General features: G+C 46.3%; 1 protein-coding gene across 1 annotated transcript; it reads left to right on the top strand.

The window, feature by feature from the left end:
- The first annotated feature begins 16,894 nt into the window (after window positions 1–16,894).
- AHSG (alpha 2-HS glycoprotein) lies at window positions 16,895–24,054 on the top strand. The gene is made up of 7 exons (XM_082392984.1): window positions 16,895–17,307; window positions 19,409–19,519; window positions 19,784–19,868; window positions 20,245–20,408; window positions 21,590–21,691; window positions 22,589–22,675; window positions 23,324–24,054. The coding sequence occupies exons 1-7, from the start codon at window positions 16,900–16,902 to the stop codon at window positions 23,663–23,665; spliced, it is 1,299 nt and encodes a 432-aa protein (XP_082249110.1). The 5' UTR covers window positions 16,895–16,899; the 3' UTR covers window positions 23,666–24,054.
- The last annotated feature ends 1,527 nt before the right edge of the window (window positions 24,055–25,581 follow it).

Below are 25,581 nucleotides of genomic sequence, written 5' to 3'. Positions count from 1 at the left end.
AAGAGAAACCTCAATTAAATAGAGTTGGGAGATGAGAAGGGGGCACTCTCACATCCTGAGATGATAGCAGAGACCAACAGAAAGAGGAAAGACTCCTCTTCTTTCCTGGCAAGGACTCAGCCAATGAAAAGCCATGGGCTGTTTGTTTACTCCAGCCCTCCCAGTTTCCTTTTACTCTCTATAAAAGTGTTCTCCTTCCCTTGCTAGGCGGGGACTTGTATGTGGCTCACCTTAATTGCAGACTTCAAATTGCAATTCTCTGCTGACCCCAAATAAACCCATCTTTGCCGGAGAAATATCTGGCAGTCATTTGTTTCAGGTCAACAGTACTAAACATTAAAAGGGGGAAAGGCAAACCAAACTCAGAGCCTTATATGAAATAAACACAGGTGTCTCCAGAGCTGGCCTGTGATGTGCCATCTGGCAGGGTGTTAATACAGCAGAAAGCCTCAGATTTCTTGGGCCTGTGCTGCTGGAGCTCTGAAAGTCAAGACTCACAGTACTTGGTGTGACCCGTACCAGCACTAGGGTGACTAACTCATCCTTGTTAGTTTCTGGTTTTAGCACTGGAAGTTTCATATTCCAGAAACCACTTAGTCTCAGTCAAGCCAGGATGGTTGGTCACCCTAAGGTCCAGCATTGATGGGGCAGTTTGCATGGAAGTTGCATGCCATCCGTAACTGCCAGGGGCAAATGCAGAGCTGTGGCTGAAGGGACAGGAGGGGAAGAGCCAGGCTGAGTCCTGAAATGTTCCATGAAGGAGAAATCTATGAGAAATGTGCGTGGAAACCTAGAGGAGCAGGGCCAAGGCACGACTGTTACTGGCCGAGTGTGTACAGTGACAGACCAGACCCTGGTGGGTCCTTCCTGGACTGGTTCCCGGATTGGTATACATTGAAAACAACATTCTATTTTGGACATTTATATAGGGGGACAGGGAGGAAATGATTTTCTTTGGTAAAAGTTCTATATGCACCTCGTCCTGTATTTGAAGCTGTAGAAATTATTGCATGTACTGACAATATGGTTAAAATGCAAACAATTAAAATTGTCTTTCCTTTCACAGTTTTCCATTTATTTTAATGAATAACTTTATCTACTCATGCTTCCTAAGAATGTATTCTACTTACATTGTTCTGGGCTTCAAGTCCCTTAAAAATATCGTTTAAATTATTTTTCTGACTGTATATTGGCAAAATTCTTTCACTTTGTTTGTTTTATTGTCTTTTTATTTCTGTTTGCCTTTTTTTGTTTTTTGTGTGGTTATTTGTTTTGTGAGTCTTGAGCCAAGCATTTTCGTGAGACACGTATTAAGGGTTTTCATTTTATACAGTAAAATGCATTAGTTGTTTCTGTGACTGATGGTATTATTCCATTTCAGAATTCCAGCCTGCCCTGACTACTGATAGCAGGCGATGGCCAGCTGGCTCATCTCAGAGTCCCTGTCTCAGCCTGAGCTTGCAGGCACGGACGGCAAAAACCCTCCGGAGGGAAAGCCCAGACCCACAAGGGACATTTTTAAAAGGTTTCTTTATTTCCACGAGAGGGCGCTGTCTACCGTGGAGGGGATGGGCTGATGTACATCCTGCAGACTAAGGAGTCAGGCGTGGAAACTTTAACTGACAGTTGCCAGGTTTCCAGTTTGTTCTAGAATCATTTTAGCTCCCCCTACTGATTGGCCATGAATGCCGGCCCCTCCCCCTCTAACTCAGGCGGGGACTCCGTGTCCTCTCTTCAGCCAGGGAAAAGCCCAGGGTCTCTGGTGCAGAGAGGGAGTGGGCAGAGTTATATCAAGCGGGGAGAGAGAGCTCAACTGTGGAAGACTTTACAGGCTTAATCTGGTATAAAAACAATTAGGAATAATTGCAGACTTTTTCAAAGGGAAACGTAAGAGGAAAACAATATACTCTATTGATTTATTACACATTTATTAAGCAGCCTCAACGTACGTGAACTTTGGAGGCCCTGGGTAACCAATGATGCCCAGAGGCCAGCTCCTGCACGGGGCAGCCAGCCAGCGCAGGTCGGGGTGCAGGCTTGTTCCTCCCCATCCCCCCGCCCCCGCCCCGCAACTGGCCCTGCGCTCAGACGCCTTATCAGCGCAGAACTCCGGGGGGGCTTTCTGATCTACTGGGATGGGTGGGGAGGTGCACACCAGGAGACAGCTTGGGCCATCCCTGGTCCAGCGTTTGCTGAAGATGGTTCTGGTTCATGGAAAGACCATTCCTAATGACATGCTGGGTCCAGTTGTTGAGCCATCTCCTCCCCTCGTGGAGCATGGCCCCCATCATCTTCTCCCTCGTCCTTCACACACCTTCCTCTTTGAAAATCTTATCACGTGCCTCTCCTGTGTACACCACAGAACAACAGCGCTAGACCCTGCCACTGCCTTTCGCGCACAAAAAGCAGGGGGAGCAGAAAAGCTGCAGCAAAGCAGCCCCCGTGTTGTCAGGGACACCAGGTGAAGTTGCAGCTGCTGCAAAGTCGCCACACGTGCTCTAAAAGATGACTTTTCCCTGGTGTGTAAATTTATCTCAATGGAAAGTGTTAGAACAATTTGAAATTTAAATCAGACTTATTTAAATAGGTATCAAATTTCTGAATTCCTTTACTGAGGAAACCATTAAGCACTTCAGATAGCTGCAGAAAATCAAGGTTGTACGAGAAAGAGAGAGAGAGAGAGAGAGAAATGATCTCCCTGAGGGTTATGGTTGTTCTCCCGACCGTGGTGGGAAAACTGGGCTCAGCGTGTTCGTGACACCAGCAGAGTGGCAGAGCGGAGGCAGAACTGAGGCTTGTAGGCATTGGTGGGCTAGATTTCTACTCAGCGGCGGGGCTCAGGGTATCCTGTCTGGGGTCGGGGGCAGAGCAGCTGACATGTCATAAATTGGCACTCCTGTAGCATTTTATGTTAACCTGAGGAAACATCAATCATTCATAAAAAGGAAAGGCAGTGCTGATGGAAATTAGGGCATAAGCCCCACCTCCATCCACTCCACTGTATGCCCTCCCGCCCCCCTGCCTCAAGTTCTCTGGTCAATAACTTTTCCTTGGACTTATCTTTGAGCTCATGGACAGAGGACATATGAATAACAAACTGAATTTGGACTTATATTACATCAGAAAGTAAATCAACCTTGAACTGTTAGTTTTGGATTTTTCACAAAGAGATAATGCTGCCACCCCCTCTCCCTCTATAATCTGGTCTCTGTTGGTTTAAACTTTCCTGGGTAACCATTTTCTATTCCTTCTTAAACACAATGCTTCCAAATTTCTTTTGGAAGAATTTAATTTAAATGTTCACTTCTCAAGATATACTGTATATTAGTTACTTACAGTGAGTGGACATTGTTTGCAATCAAATGCCATGGGGACTGTGAGAGCGCCCCTCTCTGCTGCAGGGCACACTGCCTGCCCCTGGCACCGCTGCCTGCCCCCGGCACTGCTGATCCTTGTCCTGGGCACCACTCCAACTGCAAGACACTGCCCTCTCCTGCCCCAGCTGAGGCCGTGGAGCACCCAGGGCCATGCCAATGTCTGTGCAGACTGTGGGAGACGGTCCCTTTGTTCTGGGTTACAGGCTGTCAACAGGCATCAAACATAAATGCTGGAACTTCCTGAGGTCCTCTGGGGACAGCCCCTCTTCAGTTCTTTCTCCTAGTAGAATTCAGATAATGAGTTCAAAGCAGGGCCAGGCCAGGAGACAAATCTGAGTGACAGACACTATTTTGTTATTTGCTTTGACCATGGAGGAGGCCTCAGTACCAGGCAGGCTTGTCAGTGCTGGCTCTGTTCCATGGAGGAGGGTTCTGCCCCAGAAGGTTCCCCAGCCCTCCTGCAAATGGTGCCCTGGTGATCTGTCCTACCAGTCTCCAGACACACAGCAACACAGCCTAGGAGGAGGCTGAGGCTCTGGGACTACATAAAACCTACTAGCTATCTACGTAACTCTGTCTCACTTACTTGAGGAATGGGAGCTCCAACTTTTAGAAGCCATGGCACATTTACCTTGGAAAGGAAAACTCAAGCCATGTTGACTGAGTGGCAAAGTTTAACATTTATGCAAATCAAATGGAAAGACCACAAAATGTATATTGGCGTGCCATTCATGATGTATGCTGTTCATAGAAATAAAACTTTAAATGCAAATTTTAGGGTAGTGAGGTTGGGGATAGAGATTGTGAGATGTTTAAAAGAAAAATGCCTTTTTCCTTTTATGTTGTCTCTCCTCTGTATGGCCAGGGTATGAATATAGCTGAAGATTGGCACTTATAAAAGTGCCAACACTGGCGCTGTTTTCTGGACCACTCCAGGCTCCTGTTTGGGGAAACCCACCATGATGGGGTGAAATGAGGGCCATGGCAGTGTGGGGTAGTGGGCAGAGGACAGGATGTGGGCCCTGGTCAGAATTCCACCTTTACCATGTGTGTGCTGTGCAAATCCCCACACAGAACTTGTGTTCTAAAGACAGAGAGAGAGCAAATTAGACAATGGGGATTCCGGATTGAATCTTTTCTTGGTCTGCATTTGATCTATTATTTGACCTATTGAAGTATTTTTCATTTTTATTTCAATAACCATACTTCTCAATGAAAACTTTCTATTTGATTCTTTGTTATATCTGCCTCTCCTGCCCCCTGCCTTGCTTTGTGTTTTCTGTGAATAACATGGCTAAATTTAATGTATTAGTTGGACAGGCATCTAGCAGAATGGCACCTGGAGGAAAGGTCTAAGAAAGGCCTTGGGGAAAAGGCTGCCCCAAGAAAAGCCAGCTGAGCACAGCGCTGTCCTGAGAGAGCCTGTGTGAGCAGCTCAGGAGCAGGGACTCCACATTCACAAGGGTTTCTACCATTCCCTAAACACAGCCCACCCTTCTCCACCTCTTGACTTCTCAAACATATTTCTTCCAACCAGACAGCCATACTCTGATTTCTACCTGTCCAAATCCTGCCCATCCTTCAGGGTCAAATTCAAAATGCACCCTCATCCATGACACCTTCTTTCCTCTCTCCTGCCCACCCTCAGCGGGGAATGATTCTCCCCTTCTCCCATGAAGACCTGTAGGCTCGGTTCCTCTCGATTAACAAGACCAGCTGCCTGCATGATTTCGTGGCTCAAGAAAAAATGAAAACACAGGGCCCTTTGTTCAAAATTAAAATTTCAAGATGGCGACAGCAGAGTGTTACACCAAGTGCAGGGCACTTCTAAGTGCAGGGCCTGTACCACCGCCCGGAACACACGGCCAGTCTGCAGCCAGGTGATTACGCTGGGACACTCCAGGGGACACTGAGAGGCCCACTGGGCAGACGCAATTGTCTAAATGCCCATTCAAATCCCCTCCCAGGGAAACTTCTGAGTTGCCCACCTTCCTGAGCTGTTTTAGCACTCCAGCACCTCCCTGCCCGACTCCCCACCTCGCCAGCACTTAGCTGAGGGCTCTGCTCCCCCAGCCCTGCCAGCCACTCTGACCTATGCCTACTGCCCCTTAACCCTGAGTCCTGCCTTGTTGATTTCCTCAGGTTGGCCACTAGCACAAGGATCTGGGAAGAATCTGTAGGTGGTTTTCCACAATACCACTATCTCCCTTTCTCCGTCTGTTCTTTCCTCTTGCTAGAAGTTGCCAACACATGACCCTCTCTTTGCCAGCATGTTGGTGCAAAAAATGCAGTCACACTCTTGCACATGTTCTTCTCTCTAAGTGGTAACAGAGATACTTACTTGATGCTCGGAATATTACGTGTACTATCTCATGTAATGCTCTCCACAATCCTTTGACGTATGCACTGCTATTGTTAGGCCTTTCACAGATGAGTAAACCAGCTCAGAGGGGTTAAGGAACTTGCCAAAGGTGATAAAGTTAAGGATCCCTTACTCTTAGCCACTGGACTATATTGCGTCTGTATAGGCTAACTGAAGGCAAAGACCATATCTTAGTCACATTGTATTCCCCGTGATACCTTTTCTTTGCTTTCGATACTTGTGTGCTGTTGGGGTTATTAAGAGTGCCCATTTATCCATAGCTCACCGTGTGCCATGTGCTATGCTGAGCATTTGCAAATGTTATCTCATTAAATCCTCAGCGCCTCTTTACTAGCCAGGTAAAGGCTAGTAAAGTTAAAGTTTCATTGCCCTATTTAACAGATGAAGAAACTAAGGCTTAGCATGATGAAATCTCTAGTTAGGTCACACAGCTAGTAAAAGAGCGGCACCAGGGTCTGTCCTGACTCTAAATGCAGGGCTCCTAATCAAGCTAAGCTGCTCCCACGCCCTTGCCCCACCCCCTCGTCCCTCTTGGGACATCTTGTCCCTCTCCATCTTACTCACCCTGCCTTCCTGCTAGTATTCATCCTCCCACTGACTCAGTCTCCATTAGAATCTGAGTCCTGAAGGCTCAACTGTTACTTAACCCACCGAATGATTTGGCCGCCTATTGCACAATCCCATCACAGGGAAAATTGCCCACATTCCCTGCCCTGGGCCGTAATCAGCTCCTTCAAGTTCAAGTTGTCACCTTCCAAAGTTCTAACAAGAACTCCAGAGGACTTCCCTGGTGGCGCAGTGGTTAAGAATCCTCCTGCCAATGCAGGGGACACGGGTTCGAGCTCTGGTCTGGGAAGATCCCACGTGCCACGGAGCAACTAAGCCCGTGCGCCACAACTACTGAGCCTGCATTCTAGAGCCTGCGAGCCACAACTACTGAAGCCCGAGTGCCTAGAGCCTGTGCTCTGCAGTAAGAGAAGTCACTGCAGTGAGAAGTCCGCCCACCACAACGAAGAGTAGCCCCCGCTCGCCGCAGCTAGAGAAAGCCCACACACAGCAACGAAGATCCAACACAGCCAAAAATAAATAAATTAAATAAATAAATTTATTAAAAAAAAAAAACAAAAAAAAAAACTCCAGAAGCAAAGACTTTTCACATCCCTGAGTGTTTTCTAGAGACCAGACAACAAGCAGTGAAGAGACGCTACCAACTGAGAGCCTTGCCGGATTCAAGACAACTGGAGGCTTGGTCCTGTCTTACAGGTCTTCCACTAGCCTCATGCATTTTCCCTCTCAACAGTCAAGAAGTCTAATCAAGGCAACGCATGGAGAAGAATGGCCTCCCTGTTTGTTAGCTTTATTGTTAATCCTTCTGAGAATCCAGGTAAGTCTCTGGAAACTAGGAGAAACTCTCCTGTCTGGTGAGTGGCAAGTGGTCTACCTCCTCCTCTCCTAGTAACTGCTGACCCGTCCTTCACTCGTGCACACGTGTGCAGGCACAAGTCCTCACCCCTCGGCTATACTGTTTGACTCCCAATCACAAGATGATTCATCTGAATTTTTAACCATTGGTGCCAGTTTTATCTAGTCAGTTAATGATGAGGTGACCTCCAAACTAAGTCACCTGAGAAGAGATGATGGAGGCCAGAGAAGGGTAGCAGGATAGAACATGGATGTCTCTAAATGCCCAAAGCCCAACATATAGATCAAGGAATTGATTTAGTTTATGTAGTTCCTGAAGGGAGAAATCTGCATCCATTGGTGAGGTTACAAGGTAGGCAGGTGTTGGCTCAATATGAAGGAAACTAGTAACTTCCTAGTTACTAGAATGATTCAATAATAAATGGGCTGCCGTAGTGGTGGAGAGATGCCTGTATCTGAATGTCCTCAGGCAGACTCTAGACACTGCAAGGAGGCTCTGAGTTGAGTAGGAGGCTGGCCAAGAGCCCCTCAGCAATCACGTACAGGGCTTAGTCTGAGCTGGGCAGGAGGCAGGTGCTGGGCATATAAGATTGAAAATGACATAGACACTTCTATCCTTCAAGAACCCTCCCAACTCAGGATTGTGTTTCCCTGGACTTGATGCAGGCTGAGGGCAGGAACCACAGCCTACACGTCTCTAGTAGGTTCACAGTAACTAGCAGAGTGCTGTGGAGTCAGACTCAACAGTGAGCATCTGAAGACAGGAATGCCACCTTCCATCTGTGCATCGTTAGCACCTAGCACAATGTAAGTGTCCAAGAAACAGTTCTGAGTTAATGAGTGTGTGTCCAGAGAATACTGAACACAAGTCAATAAATAGATCCACAGAACCTCCAATATTGACTCACTGCCAAAAGGACCCATTCCAACCCCAGTAATTTACATAATGGATAAAGAAGTGCCCAAATTTATTAAGGTGCAATGAATTGCTTGATTCCAGTGGCCTCAGTATAACCCTATGACCTTTGGATGCAAGGCCACAGCTCTTCTGAACATCTCCATGTCCAAGGGCCCCAGATGGCACACCAAGGGGCTCATTAGAAGATGATGGTTTCACCTCTCATCTTCCTTCTGGTCTGAAGAGAGCCATTTACTCATTTTGAAGATAGTAAAAGTTGATGACAGGGCTTCCCTGGTGGCGCAGTGATTAAGAATCCGCCTGCCAATGCAGGGGACACGAGTTCCAGCCCTGGTCCGGGAAGATCCCACATGCCGCGGAGCAACTAAGCCCGTATGCCACAAATACTGAGCCTTCACTCTAGAGCCCTCGAGCCACAGCTACTGAGCCCACGTGCCACAACTACTGAAGCCCGCTCGCCTAGAGCCTGTGCTCCACAACAAGAGAAGCCACCACAATGAGAAGCCTGCTCGCAGCAACTAGAGAAAGCCCGCGCACAGCAACAAAGACCCAACGCAGCCAAAAATAAATAAATAAATTTAAAAAAAAAAGTTGATGACAAACCAGCAGGAGAGATGAATGTAATTCTCTGCATTGACTAGCATTCCCCTGGAAAATATTTAACCAGAAATAATGTAACCATTTACCTTTTATTTACCTCCTAAACCTGAGGTAGAGATAGTTTCAACACCAACTGAAGTCAACAGGTGAAAGTCTCTTTTGCAAAATTGATTTTTAGGTATTTTCTACTGACTGAAATTAGGTGGGTAAACGAATTTTTTTATTCTTTTAATTAGTAACCAAACAATACATTTCTCTATTTCTTTTGCTTTTCTTCAAATACAGCATACAGCCATGTTTCCTATTGTTAAGAATAATGATTTGCTCACTTTTAGGCAGTGCCCGGGAGCCAAACTCCTCAGCTTTTTTTGGGCCCTATATTCTTTTGGTTTGAGGTTAATAGAGACAAAGTGATGGGGCTAAAGCCAGGCTCCACTACTGTGTGATAAGGGCAAGTTCCAGAACCTCTCTGAGCCTCTGTTACTCTATAAAGGAGGGAAGATGAGAATAGTACAACTCTCATGGAGTTATGAGGATTAAAGCACAATGCCTTTTACAGAATAAGGAATCAATATCATTTCCTCCGATGATAATGTTTTTCTGAGGAGGAGCTCTTACAGCTTCAGAAAGTCCAAATTTCCCCATCTTTTCTTTAACCCTAATATGATTCTCTCTTTTCTTTAACCCTAATATGATTCTCTCTTTTGTGAGACAGAATGTTTGAGTGGGTGTCAAGGCCACACTAAGTGGTATATAATAGGAAGTCTTCTTCCAAACAAAAGAAAATGGAAGGTTCCCCATAGTTTCTTATATGATAATGAAAGCCTAGAGCAAGTGTCACTGTGTTCTTGAGGCTGATTTGACACAGAGGATCAACAGCCAAATGATAAAAAAAAATTCTTTTTTCCTTTAAAGAGTGGAAAGATTTGATGAAATACAAACTATTTTTTTCTATTCTGGGTTTCGATTATGCCTCTTTCCCAGGGCCAGGACTAGGATCCAGCAAGGGATGGGACTAAGGCACATAATTTAATGAGGTGCGACCCTGAAAACAAGCATTTCTTTTCAGGGTTTGGATCTTCCAAGCCAGGTCGTGGTTATTAGGGCAGGATTGGGGGAAAGCTTGCCGAGCCCTTTCTCCACCCAAAGAAGGAAGTAATCCCTTGTGCTCACTGTGGTTTGCCATGCTGTGCTCAGGCTAATGTCTCCCAACTTTGGTGCCTCTGCACTGAGTAAAACAGGCTCTTCCGAAAGACCTCCACGCAACTGGGGCTCAGTAACCTTCACCTGATGGGTCCTTGGAGAAGAGTAATTTGCATTCCATTGACTGAGCTTCTTACTTTGGAGGTGCAAATCCCAGCCTGTCCCCACAGGACACACACCATGATCATCTCATATAACTTATAGTTCTTGGCTGATCAGATGTTGCTGGACCAGGTGCGTCAAGTTACTCCGTTAGTGCAGATGGTGTTTTCTCATCACTCTGTATCCAGGCACCTAACATCACAGATGGTAGGTTGTTCAATAAATACCCATAGGAATGAAGAAACACCAGGCTTATCAGAAGTCATTATTCGGCTTCTTAGGGTCCAGGCCCTTTAAGTACCAGAAAGGGCAGAGCGAGGAATCTGGCCCAACGACTTAAACACCAACCACTGCCACTTCCTCCCTGCGAAAACCAATGGTTCCTCTGGCTTTTGCTGACGTGCACTGGTTCACGTCCTGTTTTTCGAGAGGCTGGGTTTCTAGCTCCCACCTGAGCTCTCGCTGCCTGACTTGTTATTTCACCCTCTTCCCCTCCTGTCCGCTGGCAGGGCCCCGACAGAACCAACCCCCAGCAACTCTGACCCTGCACTTGCCACGATCCCTCTTGTCCTGGCTCCTGACTGGCAGCTCTCAAGGCCGAGTTCTGCTTTCGAGTAATTTGAATGTATCACCGCCCTAGTGGAGAGCCCTACTCACAAACGCAGGGGAGCTGGTGCCATCCTCGGCTGCCATCTTGGAACTCCGCCATCAGCCGCTTGGGGCTCCACACATTAAGCACTGCCCAGCGCCCTGCTGCCATCTTCTGGAGGTTGCTGGTCCTCTTCTGCTCCTCAGATCTTTGGGACTGCTCTTCCCAACAGCTCTAACAAGCCCCTGATATCCTCAATACGCTATCAGACATTGTTTTAATGCAGTGACCTGGGCCTCAAAGAAAAATGCACAGATAAGTCATTAAAGTAATGAGACAAATGACCAGAAAACGGAGTAAATGCTTATCTCCTATTGGTATGCTGGAGCCAGGTGGATGAAAGTGACCCAAGATCACTCATGGGAATATACATTCGGTGTGTGAAAATCTTTCAAAGTTTGAAAGTGGTGTCATCAGGCGTGATGAAATACCTATAGCCTCCCCTGGGCATCCTTTGCCACAGTTTTCTTGGAAAACATACCAAAAGATTATCTAGTTTCTTCTTCATTGTCGGTAAGTAAATGGCAACCTTTCTTTTTCCAACTGAAAAAAATTTAAATAAGAGACCATTTTATTCAGCTTGACACCAAAGCTATTTTAGTTTATAAGAATTAGACATGTGTAATAGTTGAGCTAAAACCAAAGATATTCATAAAATACATTAAAAAAGAGTTTTGATGATTTTCCCGTATAAGTTCCCACAAAAGTCAACATGGAAGCAGTGGCAGAGGAAAAGAGAAAACAACTGACCTGGCATGACACACCAGTTAAATGGTAGGGGTAGAAATTGGCATAGCCTTTCTGAAAGGCAATTTGGCCAGAGAAATTAAGAGTTTTTAAAGTGTCCACTTCATATGAATCAATGATTTCACTGAGACTCTATCCTGAAAAAAATAATGAGAAAGCCAAATATTCCTGAATTAAAAAGTTTATTACAACTTTGTATATGAGAGTGCTCAACAGAGAACAAACTAAATGCCCAACAATAAGAGAATAGTAAAATAAATTAAAATATGCACAACAGAATCATAGGTAGTCATTATAAGCATGTTTTTAAGTCTATTTAATAACATGGGAAAATATTCAAGTTATAATGTTAAATGAAAAAAGAATACAAAGTTGTACATGAGTATGATTATATGATACTGAATTATATATATATATTTTTTTAATTTATTTATTTTATTTATTTATTTATTTATTTTTGGCTGTGTTGGGTCTTCGTTTTCTATGCAAGGGCTTCCTCTAGTTGCGGTGAGTGGGGGCCACTCCTCATCGCGGTGCGCGGGCCTCTCACTGTCCCGGCCTCTCCTGTTGCGGAGCACAGGCTCCAGACGCGCAGGCTCAGCAGTTGTGGCTCACGGGCCCAGTTGCTCCGCGGCATGTGGGATCCTCCCAGACCAGGGCTCGAACCCGTGTCCCCTGCATTGGCAGGCAGACTCTGAACCACTGCGCCACCAGGGAAGCCCCGATACTGAATTATATTAAAGTAAATCTTTGTGTAGAAAAAAAGATGGAAATGCACCAAAACATTAACACTGTTTAACTCTGGGTGATGAGATTGTGGATGAGTTTTGTTTCCCTGTTTGTTTATTTAATTAATTAATTAATTAATTAATTTATTTATGGCTGCGTTGGGTCTTCGCTGCTGTGCGCAGGCTTTCTCTAGTTGCAGTGAGCGGAGGCTACTCTTCTTTGCAGTGTGCGGGCTTCTCATTGTGGTGGCTTCTCTTGTTGCAGAGCATGGGCTATAGGCGCACGGGCTTCAGTAGTTGTGGCTTGCGGGCTCTAGAGCGCAGGCTCAGTAGTTGTGGCGCACGGGCTTAGTTGCTCCGCGGCATGTGGGATCTTCCCAGACCAGAGCTTGAACCCGTGTCCCCTGCGCTGGCAGGCAGATTCTTAACCACTGTGCCACCAAGGAAGCCCTGTTTCCCTGTTTATATGTGGTAGGATGACAGGTGTGATATTAACTGCTCTTTACTACATGCTTTGTTTTTCTAGCATCAGCAAAACAGGAAAATATCTAGTGCTTTAAAAATTGTTGACCATGAAAGATCCAAGAACAAAGATACCAAAAGAAATGCTCCGAGTATAAGACAGAAATGATCAGAAAGGATGTTCAGACAGAACTTTTTTATTCTTCCCCCACCCTCACGTTGGGATGGCAATACAACCACCCCCAGAACAGTGTGGGACTCCTACAGCAGAGGAGACCGGAACCTCACTGCAAGGGTAGAAGGAGAAGAGGGGGCACTTGGGTAGCACAGGGAGAGATCATGTGGCAGGGAGAAGCCCCCTGAGTAGCAGGGTGGCCCTAGAGCAGTGGAGGGGCTATGACAGCAGTATCTAAACAGATGAGCTTGAAGGCAGCCTCGGAAAGCCTCCACAGCCTGGGAGGGCACAGCAGCCAGATTTTCCCAAGCTTAAAGACGGGGGTAGCTCTTAGCTGAGAAAAGGCCTGTGGTCTAGCAAGTGTCCCACAGCTTTGGCAAGGTGACCCCTGATCACAGGATGCAGGGGGACTGTCTTGCTATGGATCAGGTGGAGGAAAGCAGGACATTAGCTAGAGGGTAGATTTGCCTGAGGACCATATGAGACAGGTTACCTGGCAGAAGATGCCAAGGCAAAGGTGGACACCCCTCTCTGACCTTGACAAAAGCAGTACTTGCATAAGTCTCCCCCTCCACACTTTCTTCTAACCCCAGTGGGGAGAAGAAGCACAAGAGCAAACCTAAATTGAACCAGGTTTCAACCCAAGCACGTGTGGGAAGTCAGGTTACCCGGAAGTGACTAGATTACATTTTCACGAAAGAGAGCTCAGAGTCAGAAATCCAATTGTGTTATGGAAAATAAAGTTATAGTGTAGACATCTGAGCTTATGACAGATGAAATATGTACTCACTGCATATATTTTTTGTGATTTTCAAATTTTCAGTAATGACCATATTTTGTATTTTAAAAGATTATTTAAAAGAAAAGCAGAGCATCCACAAAAAGTTGCTCATGAGCTCATGAGTCAAGGTCCTGAAGGAAATGGGGCACAAGGCCGATGGAAAGCCCCCCAGTTCTGAGGATCATCCTGCTGTATAACCAGAGAGCCGGGGGTCCTGACCACACCTTCTGAGCCTCTGGCATTAAGGGTCTGTGTGTGAGCAGCTGGGAGCAAACGTGAAAACAGTGCTTATACTATCTCCTCTGCCCATCACAGGCCCCCGCGCTTATCTCTCTCCCCACAGGAAGTCGGTATTGTTAAGCTTCCCTGTAGAAAGCTCCCCCCACCACTTTTAAACCAAGTTTTGTTCTCTGAAGCAATAGCAAACTACAGAACAAATCCACCCCCGCACAATGATGACCTCTAAATATTTGGAGAACATGTTGGTCTCCACGTTAAGGGCTTCTCTGCTCCAGGCTAAACCAAGCTAGGTCCTCGGATGATATTTTCCAAGCCTCTCGCCATCCTGGCCACCCCTCCTTGGAGGTCACACCTGGGATTGTCAAGGCCACAACTGAAAGGCAGTGCCTGAGCCAATGCTGTGACCTTGTGCTCTGGCTACCAAGACTCACTCTAATTCTGCTAAGGCTGTGAAGGGTCTTAAGGAGGCATTTATGTTCTGAGTGCCCCCCCCCCCACCAGAGTCTCAGCCTGCAGTGCAGGACTCAAACCCAGAGCTTTGCCAAGTGACTGGCTGTCAGACCAGGGCTCTCCTCTGCTGCACTCTTCCACTGGCTGGGGGCATGGGCCACGGGGACACGGGGTCACTGGGGACACATGGCCACTGGTGCCAGTCACACTCAGCCACCCAAGAGAGCCAGGTCAGGGTGCATCTGTGCAAGGTGTTGGCAGTGAGGTCTGGAGAGAAGCGGACAGGGAGGGGAGAAGCTCCTCTGGCCATAGAGCTCTCCCGGCCCTGCCGCAGGAAGGCAGGAAGGTCTCTCTCCCCATTCCCCACTCCAGGCAGAAATCTCTCCCTTCCTTTCTTCTTTTCTCCGAGGATCTTACCCAAGACTTGGCACCTCCCATAGCTCTCCCTCCTCACTGGTAAATCATTGGTACCTTTGCTATGTCTGTGGGCCTTGTTCTCCCTCCAGGAGGAGATAATTGTCCCCGGCATTCAAAGATTTTATTAAACTTAAAAGCTTTTGCACAGCAAAGGAAACCATAAACAAGATGAAAAGACAACCCTCAGAATGGGAGAAAACATTTTCAAACGCAGCAACTGACAAAGGCTTAATCTCCAGAATATACAAACAGCTCATGGAGCTCAATATCAAAAAAACAAACAACCCAATCAAAAAACGGGCAGAAGACCTAAATAGACATTTCTCCAAAGAAGACATACAGATGGCCAACAATCATATGAAAAGATGCTCAACATCACTAATTATTAGAAAAATACAAATCAAAACTACAATGAGGTATCACCTCACATGGGTCAGAATGGCCATCATCAAAAAATCTAGAAACAGTAAATGCTGGAGAGGGTGTGGAGAAAAGGGAACCCTCTTGCACTATTGGTGGGAATGTACATTGATACAGCCACTATGGAGAACAGTATGGAGGCTCCTTAAAAAACTAAAAATAGAATTACCATATGACCCAGCAATCCCACTACTGGGCATATACCCAGAGAAAACCATAATTCAAAAAGACACATGGACCCCAATGTTCATTTCAGCACCATTTACAATAGCCAGGTCATGGAAGCAACCTAAATGCCCATCGACAGGTGAATGGATAAAGAAGAAGTGGTACATATATACAATGGAATATTACTCAGCCATAAAAAGTAATGAAATTGGGTCATTTGTTGAGACGTGGATGGATCTAGAGACTGTCATACAGAGTGAAGTAAGTCAGAAAGAGAAAAACAAATATCATACATTAACGCATATATGTGGAACCTAGAAAAATGGTACAGATGAACTGGTTTGCAGGGCAGAAATTGAGACACAGATGTAGAGAACAAACGTATGGACACCAAGGGGGGAAAGCGGTGGGGGGGAGGGGTGGTGGTGGTGTGATGAATTGGGCGATTGGGATTGACATGTATACACTGATGTGTATAAAATTGATGACTAATAAGAACCTGCTGTATAAAAAAATAAATAAAATTAAATTAAAAAATTAAAAAAAAATCTACAAACAATAAATGCTGGGGAGGGTGTGGAGAAAAGGGAACCCTCTTGCATTGTTGGTGGGAATGTAAATTGATAGAGCCACTATGGAGAACAGTATGGAGATTCCTTAAAAAACTAAAAATAGAATTACCATATGACCCAGCAATCCCACTACTGGGCATATACCCAGAGAAAACCATAATTCGAAAAGACACATGCACCCCAATGTTCATTACAGCACTATTTACAATAGCGAGGACATGGAAGCAACCTAAATGTCCATTAACAGAGGAATGGATAGAGAAGATGCAGTACATATATACAATGGAATATTACTCAGCCATAAAAAGGAACAAAATTGGGTCATTTGTAGAGATGTGGATGGACCTAGAGACTGTCATACAGAGTGAAGTAAGTCAGGAAGAGAAAAACAAATATCATATATTAACGCATATATGTGGAATCTGAAAAAATTGGTATAGACGATCTTATTTACAAAGCAGAAATAGAGACACAGACGTAGAGAACAAACATATGGATACCAAGGGGGAAAGGGGGTGGTGGTGGGATGAATTGGGAGATTGGGAATGACATATATACACTATTGATACTATGTATAAAATAGATAACTGATGAGAACCTACTGTATAGCACAGAGGACCCTACTCAGTGCTCTGTGGTGACCTAAATGGGAAGGAAATCCAAAAGAGAGGAGATATATGTATATGTATAGCTGATTCACTTTGCTGTACAGTATAAACTGACACAATACTGTAAAGCAACTATGCTCCAATAAAAAAAAAAAAAAAATTGCTGAACATCCCTACTTCTCCCCACATGGACCCCACGGCGCGCTCAGCTTACAGTAGAGGGCACTCCCTCTGCTGGCAAATCCACAGCACTCCAGGGCCAGCTGTGCCAGCCCCTCCTCTCCTTGGTGCTCACCTCATCCTCTCAGCTGCCTCATTTCTTTGCTGCTGTTACCATGTTCCAAGCCGACTCTGGAGCATCTCCCCAGCCCACCCCCCAATCTGCCCCCACCCGCCCCCTAGCAAGCATTGACTCTGGCAGATTTCTGCCAAAGGGGGACCAGTGATGTCTTAACCTGTTTGTTTTTCCAGGACTGATGTTTGCAGGGGGCTTTTTTTTGGAACCAGAACAGAAGTCATCCCACATCCTTACGCAATCTTTCCACAGGCTCCAACAAATAAAGGGCCTTTGGACCCTCCACCAGTCTGCCTTTTCCAGCAGAGCACCTGGGTTGGGCCTGAAGCCTCCAGCTACCCGCCTGCCGACCTGCCAGGACCTCTCCAGGGCAACCATGAAGTCCCTCGTCCTGCTCCTTTGCCTTGCTCAGCTCTGTGGCTGCCACTCTGTCCCGCATGGCCCGGTTCTGGGTTATAGGGAACCAGCCTGTGATGACCCAGAAACAGAGCAAGCAGCCCTGGCGGCCGTGGACTACATCAACAGGCACCTTCCTCATGGCTACAAGCACATCTTAAACCAGATTGACAGTGTGAAGGTGTGGCCGCGGGTAAGTGACCCTGCTGTGTAGGAGTGGGTGGGGCTCAGCTGGGTGTCTCTAAGAGCCCACCTCCCAGCACAAATGAAATCACAGAGTGGAAACACCCTGATTCCTCCCAGGAGGGAGGGAGAGGACAGGCGGAAGGAAGAGAGGAGACATTCTGTACTGTGGTCAGGGGGTCTCCAGGAGGGTGCTGGATGGGGGCAGGAGGAGAGGGAAAGGCTTTGAATGATATTTTGAGGATCACAGGTAGAAAGTGTGGTTTTCTAGAAAAACTAGGACCAGAGACTGGATTCTAGTTTCCAAACTACCACTGACTGGAAATCACTTCTTTTCCTTTGATTCTGTTTCTCTAGATAAAGACTGAGAGTGAATGAAACGTGCATTTGATAAGTGCCTACTATGTGCCAGGCCCTTTCACATATATCATCTCCTTAACCCCTCTCTCACCCCACCCCCAGTCCTGTGGGGTATTGTCCTTGTCTTACATGAGGAAACCAAGGCTCTGACATATTAGGGCATTTTTTTACCCAAGGTCATAAAATAGTAAGCAACAGGCTAGGATTCAATTCTAGAACTGTGTTCCTTCCTCTACACAAGCTGCCTCCCCAAGAAAGGTACCCACATCCCAATGAGAAATCTTGGCATGAAAGGATTCACCCCCTCACATGCTAGGCAAGAAACCAATGCAGCCTGAAGCTGGTGACAATGATGATCAAGCTGGGAAATGTGTGCCTTGGGGGTCAGCTGAGTGATTTGGAGAGGTGGGGAAAAGCCATCTATCTATTGCCTATTTTGAAATTAGATTTTATAGCTGATGAAGGATAATTCTTTCAGTCAACGCTGATTACAAGCCTTCCATGGGCAAGAACCAGTGTCAAGCGCTATGGGAGATGCTAAGTTGACTCATATGAAATAGCCAGTTTTGTATAATAAAAGCAGTCAAATATTGGCATTTTAATGATGCAACCTAATACAAAGGTGAGAAAGACATAGTGTCCACAAGAGATTCACAATCTAGGAAGGAAAATAAGGCAAACCTCAGGATGTCTGGACTGACTCATGGACATCTGATCTCACAATGGGACAACATATTTGAAATCGGGATTGTCCCAGATGGATTTTAGGAGTTCTGCAACCATAGTGAAGTACAACGGTGATTCAGAGGAAGCACTGATCAATTCAAGGGAAATGACACACAATGTGCATGTCTGAGGGAAAGAAGGAACAACACTGCAGTTTTCACTAACAGCAGGGTTTGAGAAACCCAGGAGCCCCAGGCTCCTATTCACTAGCTCTGAGTGTTTTCAGGAAGTTAATTTAGGCATATCTGCACATCATAAAACACAGCTTCCTCCAGGAAAGGAGATTTTGAGGCTTCAGGTACTAGTGAATCATGCAGAACAGACTTGAGAGACAAGTAGAGCTGGGCTGAAAGAAAAAATAGCCATACTCGTACCTTCTGGATTTTTCCGGGCTTTATAGAAAGGATACAGAAACAGGTGAACTGGCAGGAACAACTCCAAGGAGTCATACAAGCTCCCCATCACCTCCTTACCCGCTGCTCCTTCCCTCTGTGCTAGTGACTGACTGACACACTGCTTCCTCCATCAGAGGGAGGCTCACGCTTCCCTCTCGTTACCAGCAGGGGGCAGTAGGGAACAGCAACTTTTCATCCAGGCATCTACAAGCCAAAAGACAAAAAGCCACAGACAACTTTTCCTTTAGAAAGGAAAAGAAAATGGGGAAGGAAGGAAAGTAGATGCTGAGAAGGAAGGAAGAAGTAGAGAGGGATGAAGAAGATAAAAGAGAGACAGTAAGTTATTATCCTACACCAACTTACTTTGCTGATTGAGAAAAATCCAAAGCTGACTTTTTCAAAGTACTGCTTGAAGGGTGAAATTTTTAAAATTAAATAAGTATCAACATTCACTTTTAGCTTCCACATACAGGTCAGCGTGATGGCTGTGCTTCCATCAACCAGTCCAAGCCCACGCCCCCTTCTTTCTTACCTCTCCAAAAGGGAGTGAGTTCAAACCCAGTAGGGGCTCACCCTTGGACCCGCTCAGCAGTATCAGGCTGCTCACTTCTGCATTCTCTGTCTCCACAGCGGCCCACGGGAGAGGTGTTTGACCTTGAAATAGACACGCTGGAAACCACCTGCCATGTACTGGACCCCACCCCCCTGGCAAACTGCAGCGTGAGGCAGCTGAAAGAGCACGTGAGTGCCCCTCTTAGGGCGACTGCCGCGGGGGCAGCTAAAATTGCCAATTGATGGCGCCTTCCCTGGGGCTGATTTTTACAATTCACCTTTTTTTCGTACTCCCACCTCCTGCGAAACCAGTGTCATGTTTCAACATCACCCAGTGAAGGAGATTTTGTGAGGCTCACCTTTGACATACACGTCCCGCCCCCATCCCCCCAACCGTGAGAAGTGAGAGGTCAGCCCTCCTCCCGGGCTGTCACTGTGGGTTTATTTCCCCAGGCGGTGGAAGGAGACTGCGATTTCAATGTGCTGAAACAGGACGGACAGTTTTCCGTGTTGTCTGCAAAATGTGATTCCAGTCCAGGTAGAGATGATTATTATTCTTATTATAGTTACCTGGTAGAGAGAGTGAGGAGGGAACCTGAACCTTCTGTTTTCAACAGAAGTAGTTCTAGCCACTTTGTTGGTGATGAAAAGAAGCCAAGTTTCCTGGGTTTGGGGACTTTAAAACTGTGTTTTAAGGAGCTGTTCTCATTGGAGGTGGAAATCGCCCCTTGGTGAGAGGGGCTTCTGCAACAATGCCAGCATGGCAGGAGCCACCCGAAGGTTTAGTAAGAAGCAGAGAATCCTCCTGCAGCCATTTGGAGCATGTTTTAGCCCTTTCAAATAAGCAGAGCGGGGGCAAGTGCCGCAGAGAATTACAGCCCCGAGCCAAGTTGATTTCTTCGCTCTGTGCGCAGACTCGGCCGAGGACGTGCACAAGGTGTGTCCAGACTGCCCCCTGCTGGCCCCGCTCAACGACAGCCGGGTGGTGCACGCAGTAGAGGCCGCGCTGGCTACCTTCAACGCCCAGAAAAGCGGCTCCTACTTTCAACTTGTGGAAATTTCTCGGGCTCAATTTGTGGTAAGACTGAGATCCTGCTGACAGTTTGGGCAGTTTGGTGGCACTTCGGGAGTGGACGTGGTGAAGCAGGGGTGAGGGACGGTGCAGGGGCAGCCACGGGAAGTCAACGAGGGTGGTGGGAGAAAAGGGAAAGAAAGGGTTCTGAGTGTCCTAAGGACCCCGAGGACCGTCAGCGCATCCCCCACCTAAGCCACTTCAACACAAAACAGCCAGATGCTGTGTGTCCCCAGTTCCTCGGTTCCAGTTAACACCAAGGTGGAAGTTCCCACTTTATCCAGAAGCACCCACTGTAAATTCATGGGTCTCCACATCGCCATCACCCATTACCACGGAACATCTACAGCGCTCTTGTAGTTGATACTTACAAAGGCATGGGCATACTTATATATAATGGCAGGATCCTAAAATGCCTTTGAATCACTGAAAAAAAAAAACCTAACTGTACCGTGGTTGGGTTAGCACATTTGAATGCAATGGAATTCTAATATTTCTAATATTTTTAAAAACTGGTATTCTGGATGCCAGCCATGGCATGCTTGGAAATACACTATAGGCAGTAATTCTATTAACCAGAATATGTGATTCTCAGAACACCCCCGCCCCAGACTATAACAAGTAACAGATATTTTATTATTGTAAGTGTCCATATGCTCCAAGAACTATAAGATAGAAAAGCATAAGTATCTTCTGTACTTTCATTTATATTTTTCATTTGATCCTGCTGTCTAAAATACATGGGAGAGGAATTAATTTCTTTACTTTCCCACCCCATCTTGGAGTAACCTGAGCCGTGGGTCTCAAAGTGCAGCCCCAATAGGGAAGTTGGCAGGAGGCAGGGTTCCCACTGAGGTCAGTGTAAGGTCAGCCTTCTGGGTTCCTGCTTTCTACCTGAAAACTCACCTCTGCTCTGAATGATGGGCAGTGGATACCTGCACCTCCTTCAGGGAAGACCCAACCCCAGCTTCTGTATGCAAGCCCTTCAAAAACCCAGTGTCTCACTGTAAGCCCTATGTAAGCCACTGGGGGCATGTTTCCTGGCCACACAGTGTGGTCTCCGTGAACCGTGCTCCCTGGACTGTGCAATGCCATGGCCCTCGCTACTTCCCTCTGGCCTCTCCTTACCAGCCTTTTTTCATGCTGAGTCACGTTGCTTCATGAAAATTTTCATTTATCCTCATCAGCCTCTTCCAGCTTCTGTTTCTGTGGAGTTTGCAGTGGCTGCCACTGACTGTGTTGCTAAAGAGGTCGTAGACCCAGCCAAGTGCAACCTGCTGGCAGAAAAGGTGAGCGGGCTAGGCATTGGGTTGGTAAAGCCAGGCATGGAACAGAGCATCCTTAGAGCAAATTCGTATCTTGGGGCTGCAGAAAAGAGGAATGCAAAATATGCATTCCCTGTGAGGCTGGGTTGTGCCAGGCCATCCTCCGGGGTGTCATCTCCCCTGCTTAAGAGCTATCACCAGATCTTCTCACCCAATGGAGGCCCCTGGAGTTAGAGAGGCTGTTTCCTAATTAAGATGAGCCATGTCAGGCCATTGGGAGTATAAAGTGTAGATTTTCTAGATAGACCTCTGATATGAAATCTTTCAAGTCCTTAAGCCAGTAATGTCCTCTTCTAGGAATTTAGCCTAAAGAGATGATCGTGTTTGACAGGATATATCTATAAAGATGATTTATGACAGGTACAAAATGACCCCAGAAGATCTGAATATCCAAAAGGAGGGAATCATTGAATAAAATATGGCACATTAGTAAATAGAAAATTATACAGACACGAAAATTACATTTTCAAAGAATAAGGAATGATATAAGAGAATGCTATCATTATAGCACGTGAAAAACACAGTATACAAAATGGTGTAGTCAGTGATGCCAGTTTTTAAATGATATTTAATAGTAGTTAAAAATAAGAAAGAAATACATAGATGTGAACAGAAGTTCTCCTGGGTCACCACCATTTCTGAGATTATGGGTGATCTCTCTCATTCCCAAAGCTTTTCTGTATTTTCTACATTCTATATAAAATATAAGCAGAAACCATACACTTTAGGAAAAGGTTTTTTTTTAAAAAAGGAATTAAGAATTTAAGTTTTTTTCCCTTGATGTGTTGGAGTATAAGTGAAACTGGGAGAGAAGTCCACTTTCTGAACTGGTTCAAATAACTCCTCTCTTTCTGTGGGCAGCAATATGGCTTCTGTAAGGGGATGGTCACTGAGAATGTTGCTGGTGGGGAAGATGTTGCAGTGACCTGCACGGTGTTCCAAACACAGGTAAGGGCGTCATGGATGTACTTGCCCTTATCTTCAGAATACAATGACCCCTTCACCTTTCTGCGGTGCATTAGTAATTTCAGGGCATTTGCTGCCTGTCCTTTTGAGCCCCACCATATAGATAGTGCAAGGGAATGTGAAATCATCAATAAACAAAAGGTTGTTTCAGCCATGCCCTCCCCTCCCACGAACTGGTGGTTACAGGGCAGAACCTCCCTAGTGTGCAATTGGCGAGGCCACGTGTTTTATTTGCTGGCTTGGGGAGCGGGGGCAGGGAGAGGCGGGGGCAGTGGGCGTGGTTTTCTGAGTTGCAGAGTCCAGGTGGCCAGATCTGTCTGACAGCTCCCTGTGGCTGCAGGTGTAGATGAAAAAGAGGGTGACGCTACTGGTGAAGGTTAGCCATAAGGTGGGGTTCTTTCGCTCGTGGAACAGTGTCAGTCTACCATCCCCAACACAGCTGGTGAGAAAGGGGCTACCGCAGGCCAGTTACCCCTCCCGTGGAGCCCTGATGACCATCCCTTGTACCTAGGTAGTTCTTTTTTGCCAGATTCCTTGCAAATAAAAATTAGTACCGTGACAGAATTGGGTGGGGTTCCACCTGGAAGGAAGAGAAAGGCAGCTAACCTAAGGAAACGGTCCTCTCTCCAGCCTGTGCTCCCGCAGCCCCAACCAGATGGCGCCGAAGCAGGGCCCCTCACGCCTGCACAGGGCTCGGCTGGGCCAGCGCTTTCTCCAGCTGGCCTGCCCGCGGCCTCCCTGGTGGTGGGACCCAGGGCCGTGGCAGCTCCCCCGATCCCCCCACCGGTACACCCGGCGCACTACGACCTGCGCCACGCCTTCTCGGGTGTGGCCTCAGTGGAGTCAGCCTCAGGAGAAACGTTTCACGTGGGGAAAACACCCAAGGTGGCGCAGCCTAGCGTTCCTGCTCCTGAAGGTCCAGTTCCAGTGGTCCGCCCTTGCCCGGGGAGAATCAGATACTTCAAGATCTAGAAGACGGTCGGAGATGAGAAGGTTTGGCACAGAGAACATGGCCACCGTTTTGTCCAAGTATGGGTATGCGTGGGAGCTGTGTCTGCTATCAAAGCAAGTGCTGCGTGTGGTCTAGATTAATGTCAAGTCTTGAATGCCAGCTTCTCCTCATCCTTCGGAGGTCGGGGAACACAGCGGGTGATAGTTATGTTTGATGGAAGGCATAAGGTCAGCAACTTGATTGTTATTGTTTTGATGCTAAGCCACCACCATTGTGTTCTCTTCTTTCTCTTGACCTCACAAAAATAATTGGAACTGTGATTTTGAAAGGTGCTCTTGCCAAGTTTATATCTGCTTGTTAATAAAAATGCCTGAAGGACCTTCCTTAAAAAAGAAGGTTCTAAGCTGAAGTGTGGTCATGATTGTTGCCTACTTCATCTAAGCTCACGTGTGTGGTCTGTCTTTCCAGCAACCACACCACAAGTGTCCCTAATCAAAGTCAAAGTGAAAATAGGAACAAAATAGAACAAAAATCTGCTATATTACTACACACAGGAAAAAGTGAGACTAGGATCTGCTCATAACTCATAAGATCTGATCATTTCCTTATAAGAAAATAATTCTTTTCATTTCATAACGGTCAGAAAATATCGCTAAATTGGGATCAAGTGCCTGAACTTTGTACAGACAAACCAACCATTGGTTTTCCCCAATACCCAGGTAAGGAAGGATCAGCAATTAACACAGGAGCCTCACTTTAATTATATCTGTTCACTATTTATGCTTAAAATAACTGTTAATTGTACCATATATACTTCATTTTATGATGCAGGATTGGTCTTTCTAGCCAATCCATTTTAAGACCTCAAGTTAAAGTTCTGGTGTATAGTATGAATAGAGGAGGGATACCTGGACAGGTAAATCCAGTGGACATTTGTAGATACTATCCAAGTGTTCAGAGAGCATAAAGAAATAAACAGCTCCCATTATAGAATGGTGCCTAGACAATTTCAATTTTTATCTACTGGCATTAGGTTGTTCTGAGCAACCTAAGTGGGCCCTTTCAGGTGAAATTTTAAAGGAGTAGGACTAATAACCAGTTGAGTGGCTTCACTTGAACCAAGGAGATTGAATCAAGCATTGGCACTCACCTTATCACTCTTGCCTAGAGGTCTTGCCAACATTCCAATAACCAGAAAGAATGGCCAGGAAGGTAGGAAAACCTTTAGGTACCTCAGAAGCCAGGGGACATGAGGAAGGCATGGTCAGCTAAGCTAAATGCTGCAGAAAGAGCAATAAGCATGGGGACCAAGAAAAGGCCATGGGTTAGTTGACCAACTAGGAGGTGATGGTGACCATTGGCAGATGCAGTTTCACTAGAAGGTTGAGTATAAAAGCCTGGTGGCAGGGTTAACTGGTGGAGATGATGAGAAAATGGAGGGGAGTGTGTAATCTCTTTTAAGCCGTTTGTTGGTGAAGGGTGGGAGAGAGAGGACGTAATCTAAAAGGGTTGATTTTGGACAGATACAGCAGAGAGGGGCAGCTTGCAGTGAGGCTTTCGTTCCCTGACCAGGGATGGAAACCTCGTTGGTGGCAGTGAGAGCATCAAGTCCTAACCACTAGGCCATGAGAAGCTGTGGCTATAGTCTGGGCCCCAGGTCTTGTCTGCCTTGAAAAAAAAAATTTGACAAGGAGACAGAAGGTAGAAAGGAGAGTAAGGCACTTATTAGAAAAGCGGAATATATGCAGAGAGACTCACAGGCCAGCTCAGAGAGAGTGATGCCTTTGGGAAGTTTAAATCATTTGTAAGGGGGCAGTCTTCCTGGTCTTTGTTTTCCTCTGGCCAGTCATCTTGTTTTGACCCCATAGCTGATTAGTCTCAGGGTCCTTCCCTATGTGTGTGTGCATCCTTTAGCCAAGATGGATTTCAGTGCGAG

Source organism: Balaenoptera borealis (genome assembly GCF_965194805.1).
Source record: "Balaenoptera borealis genome assembly, chromosome: 5".
Taxonomy (NCBI): domain Eukaryota; kingdom Metazoa; phylum Chordata; class Mammalia; order Artiodactyla; family Balaenopteridae; genus Balaenoptera; species Balaenoptera borealis.
This window is presented reverse-complemented; position numbering and strand designations above follow the sequence as displayed.

Excerpts from the sequence above, each read along its gene's own strand:
- AHSG (XM_082392984.1), top strand. The coding sequence starts at position 16,900 with ATGTTTGCAGGGGGCTTTTTTTTGGAACCAGAACAGAAGTCATCCCAC. Across the intron at positions 17,308-19,408 it reads GTGTGAAGGTGTGGCCGCGG|CGGCCCACGGGAGAGGTGTT; the intron begins GTAAGTGACCCT and ends CTGTCTCCACAG. Across the intron at positions 20,409-21,589 it reads TTTCTCGGGCTCAATTTGTG|CCTCTTCCAGCTTCTGTTTC; the intron begins GTAAGACTGAGA and ends TATCCTCATCAG.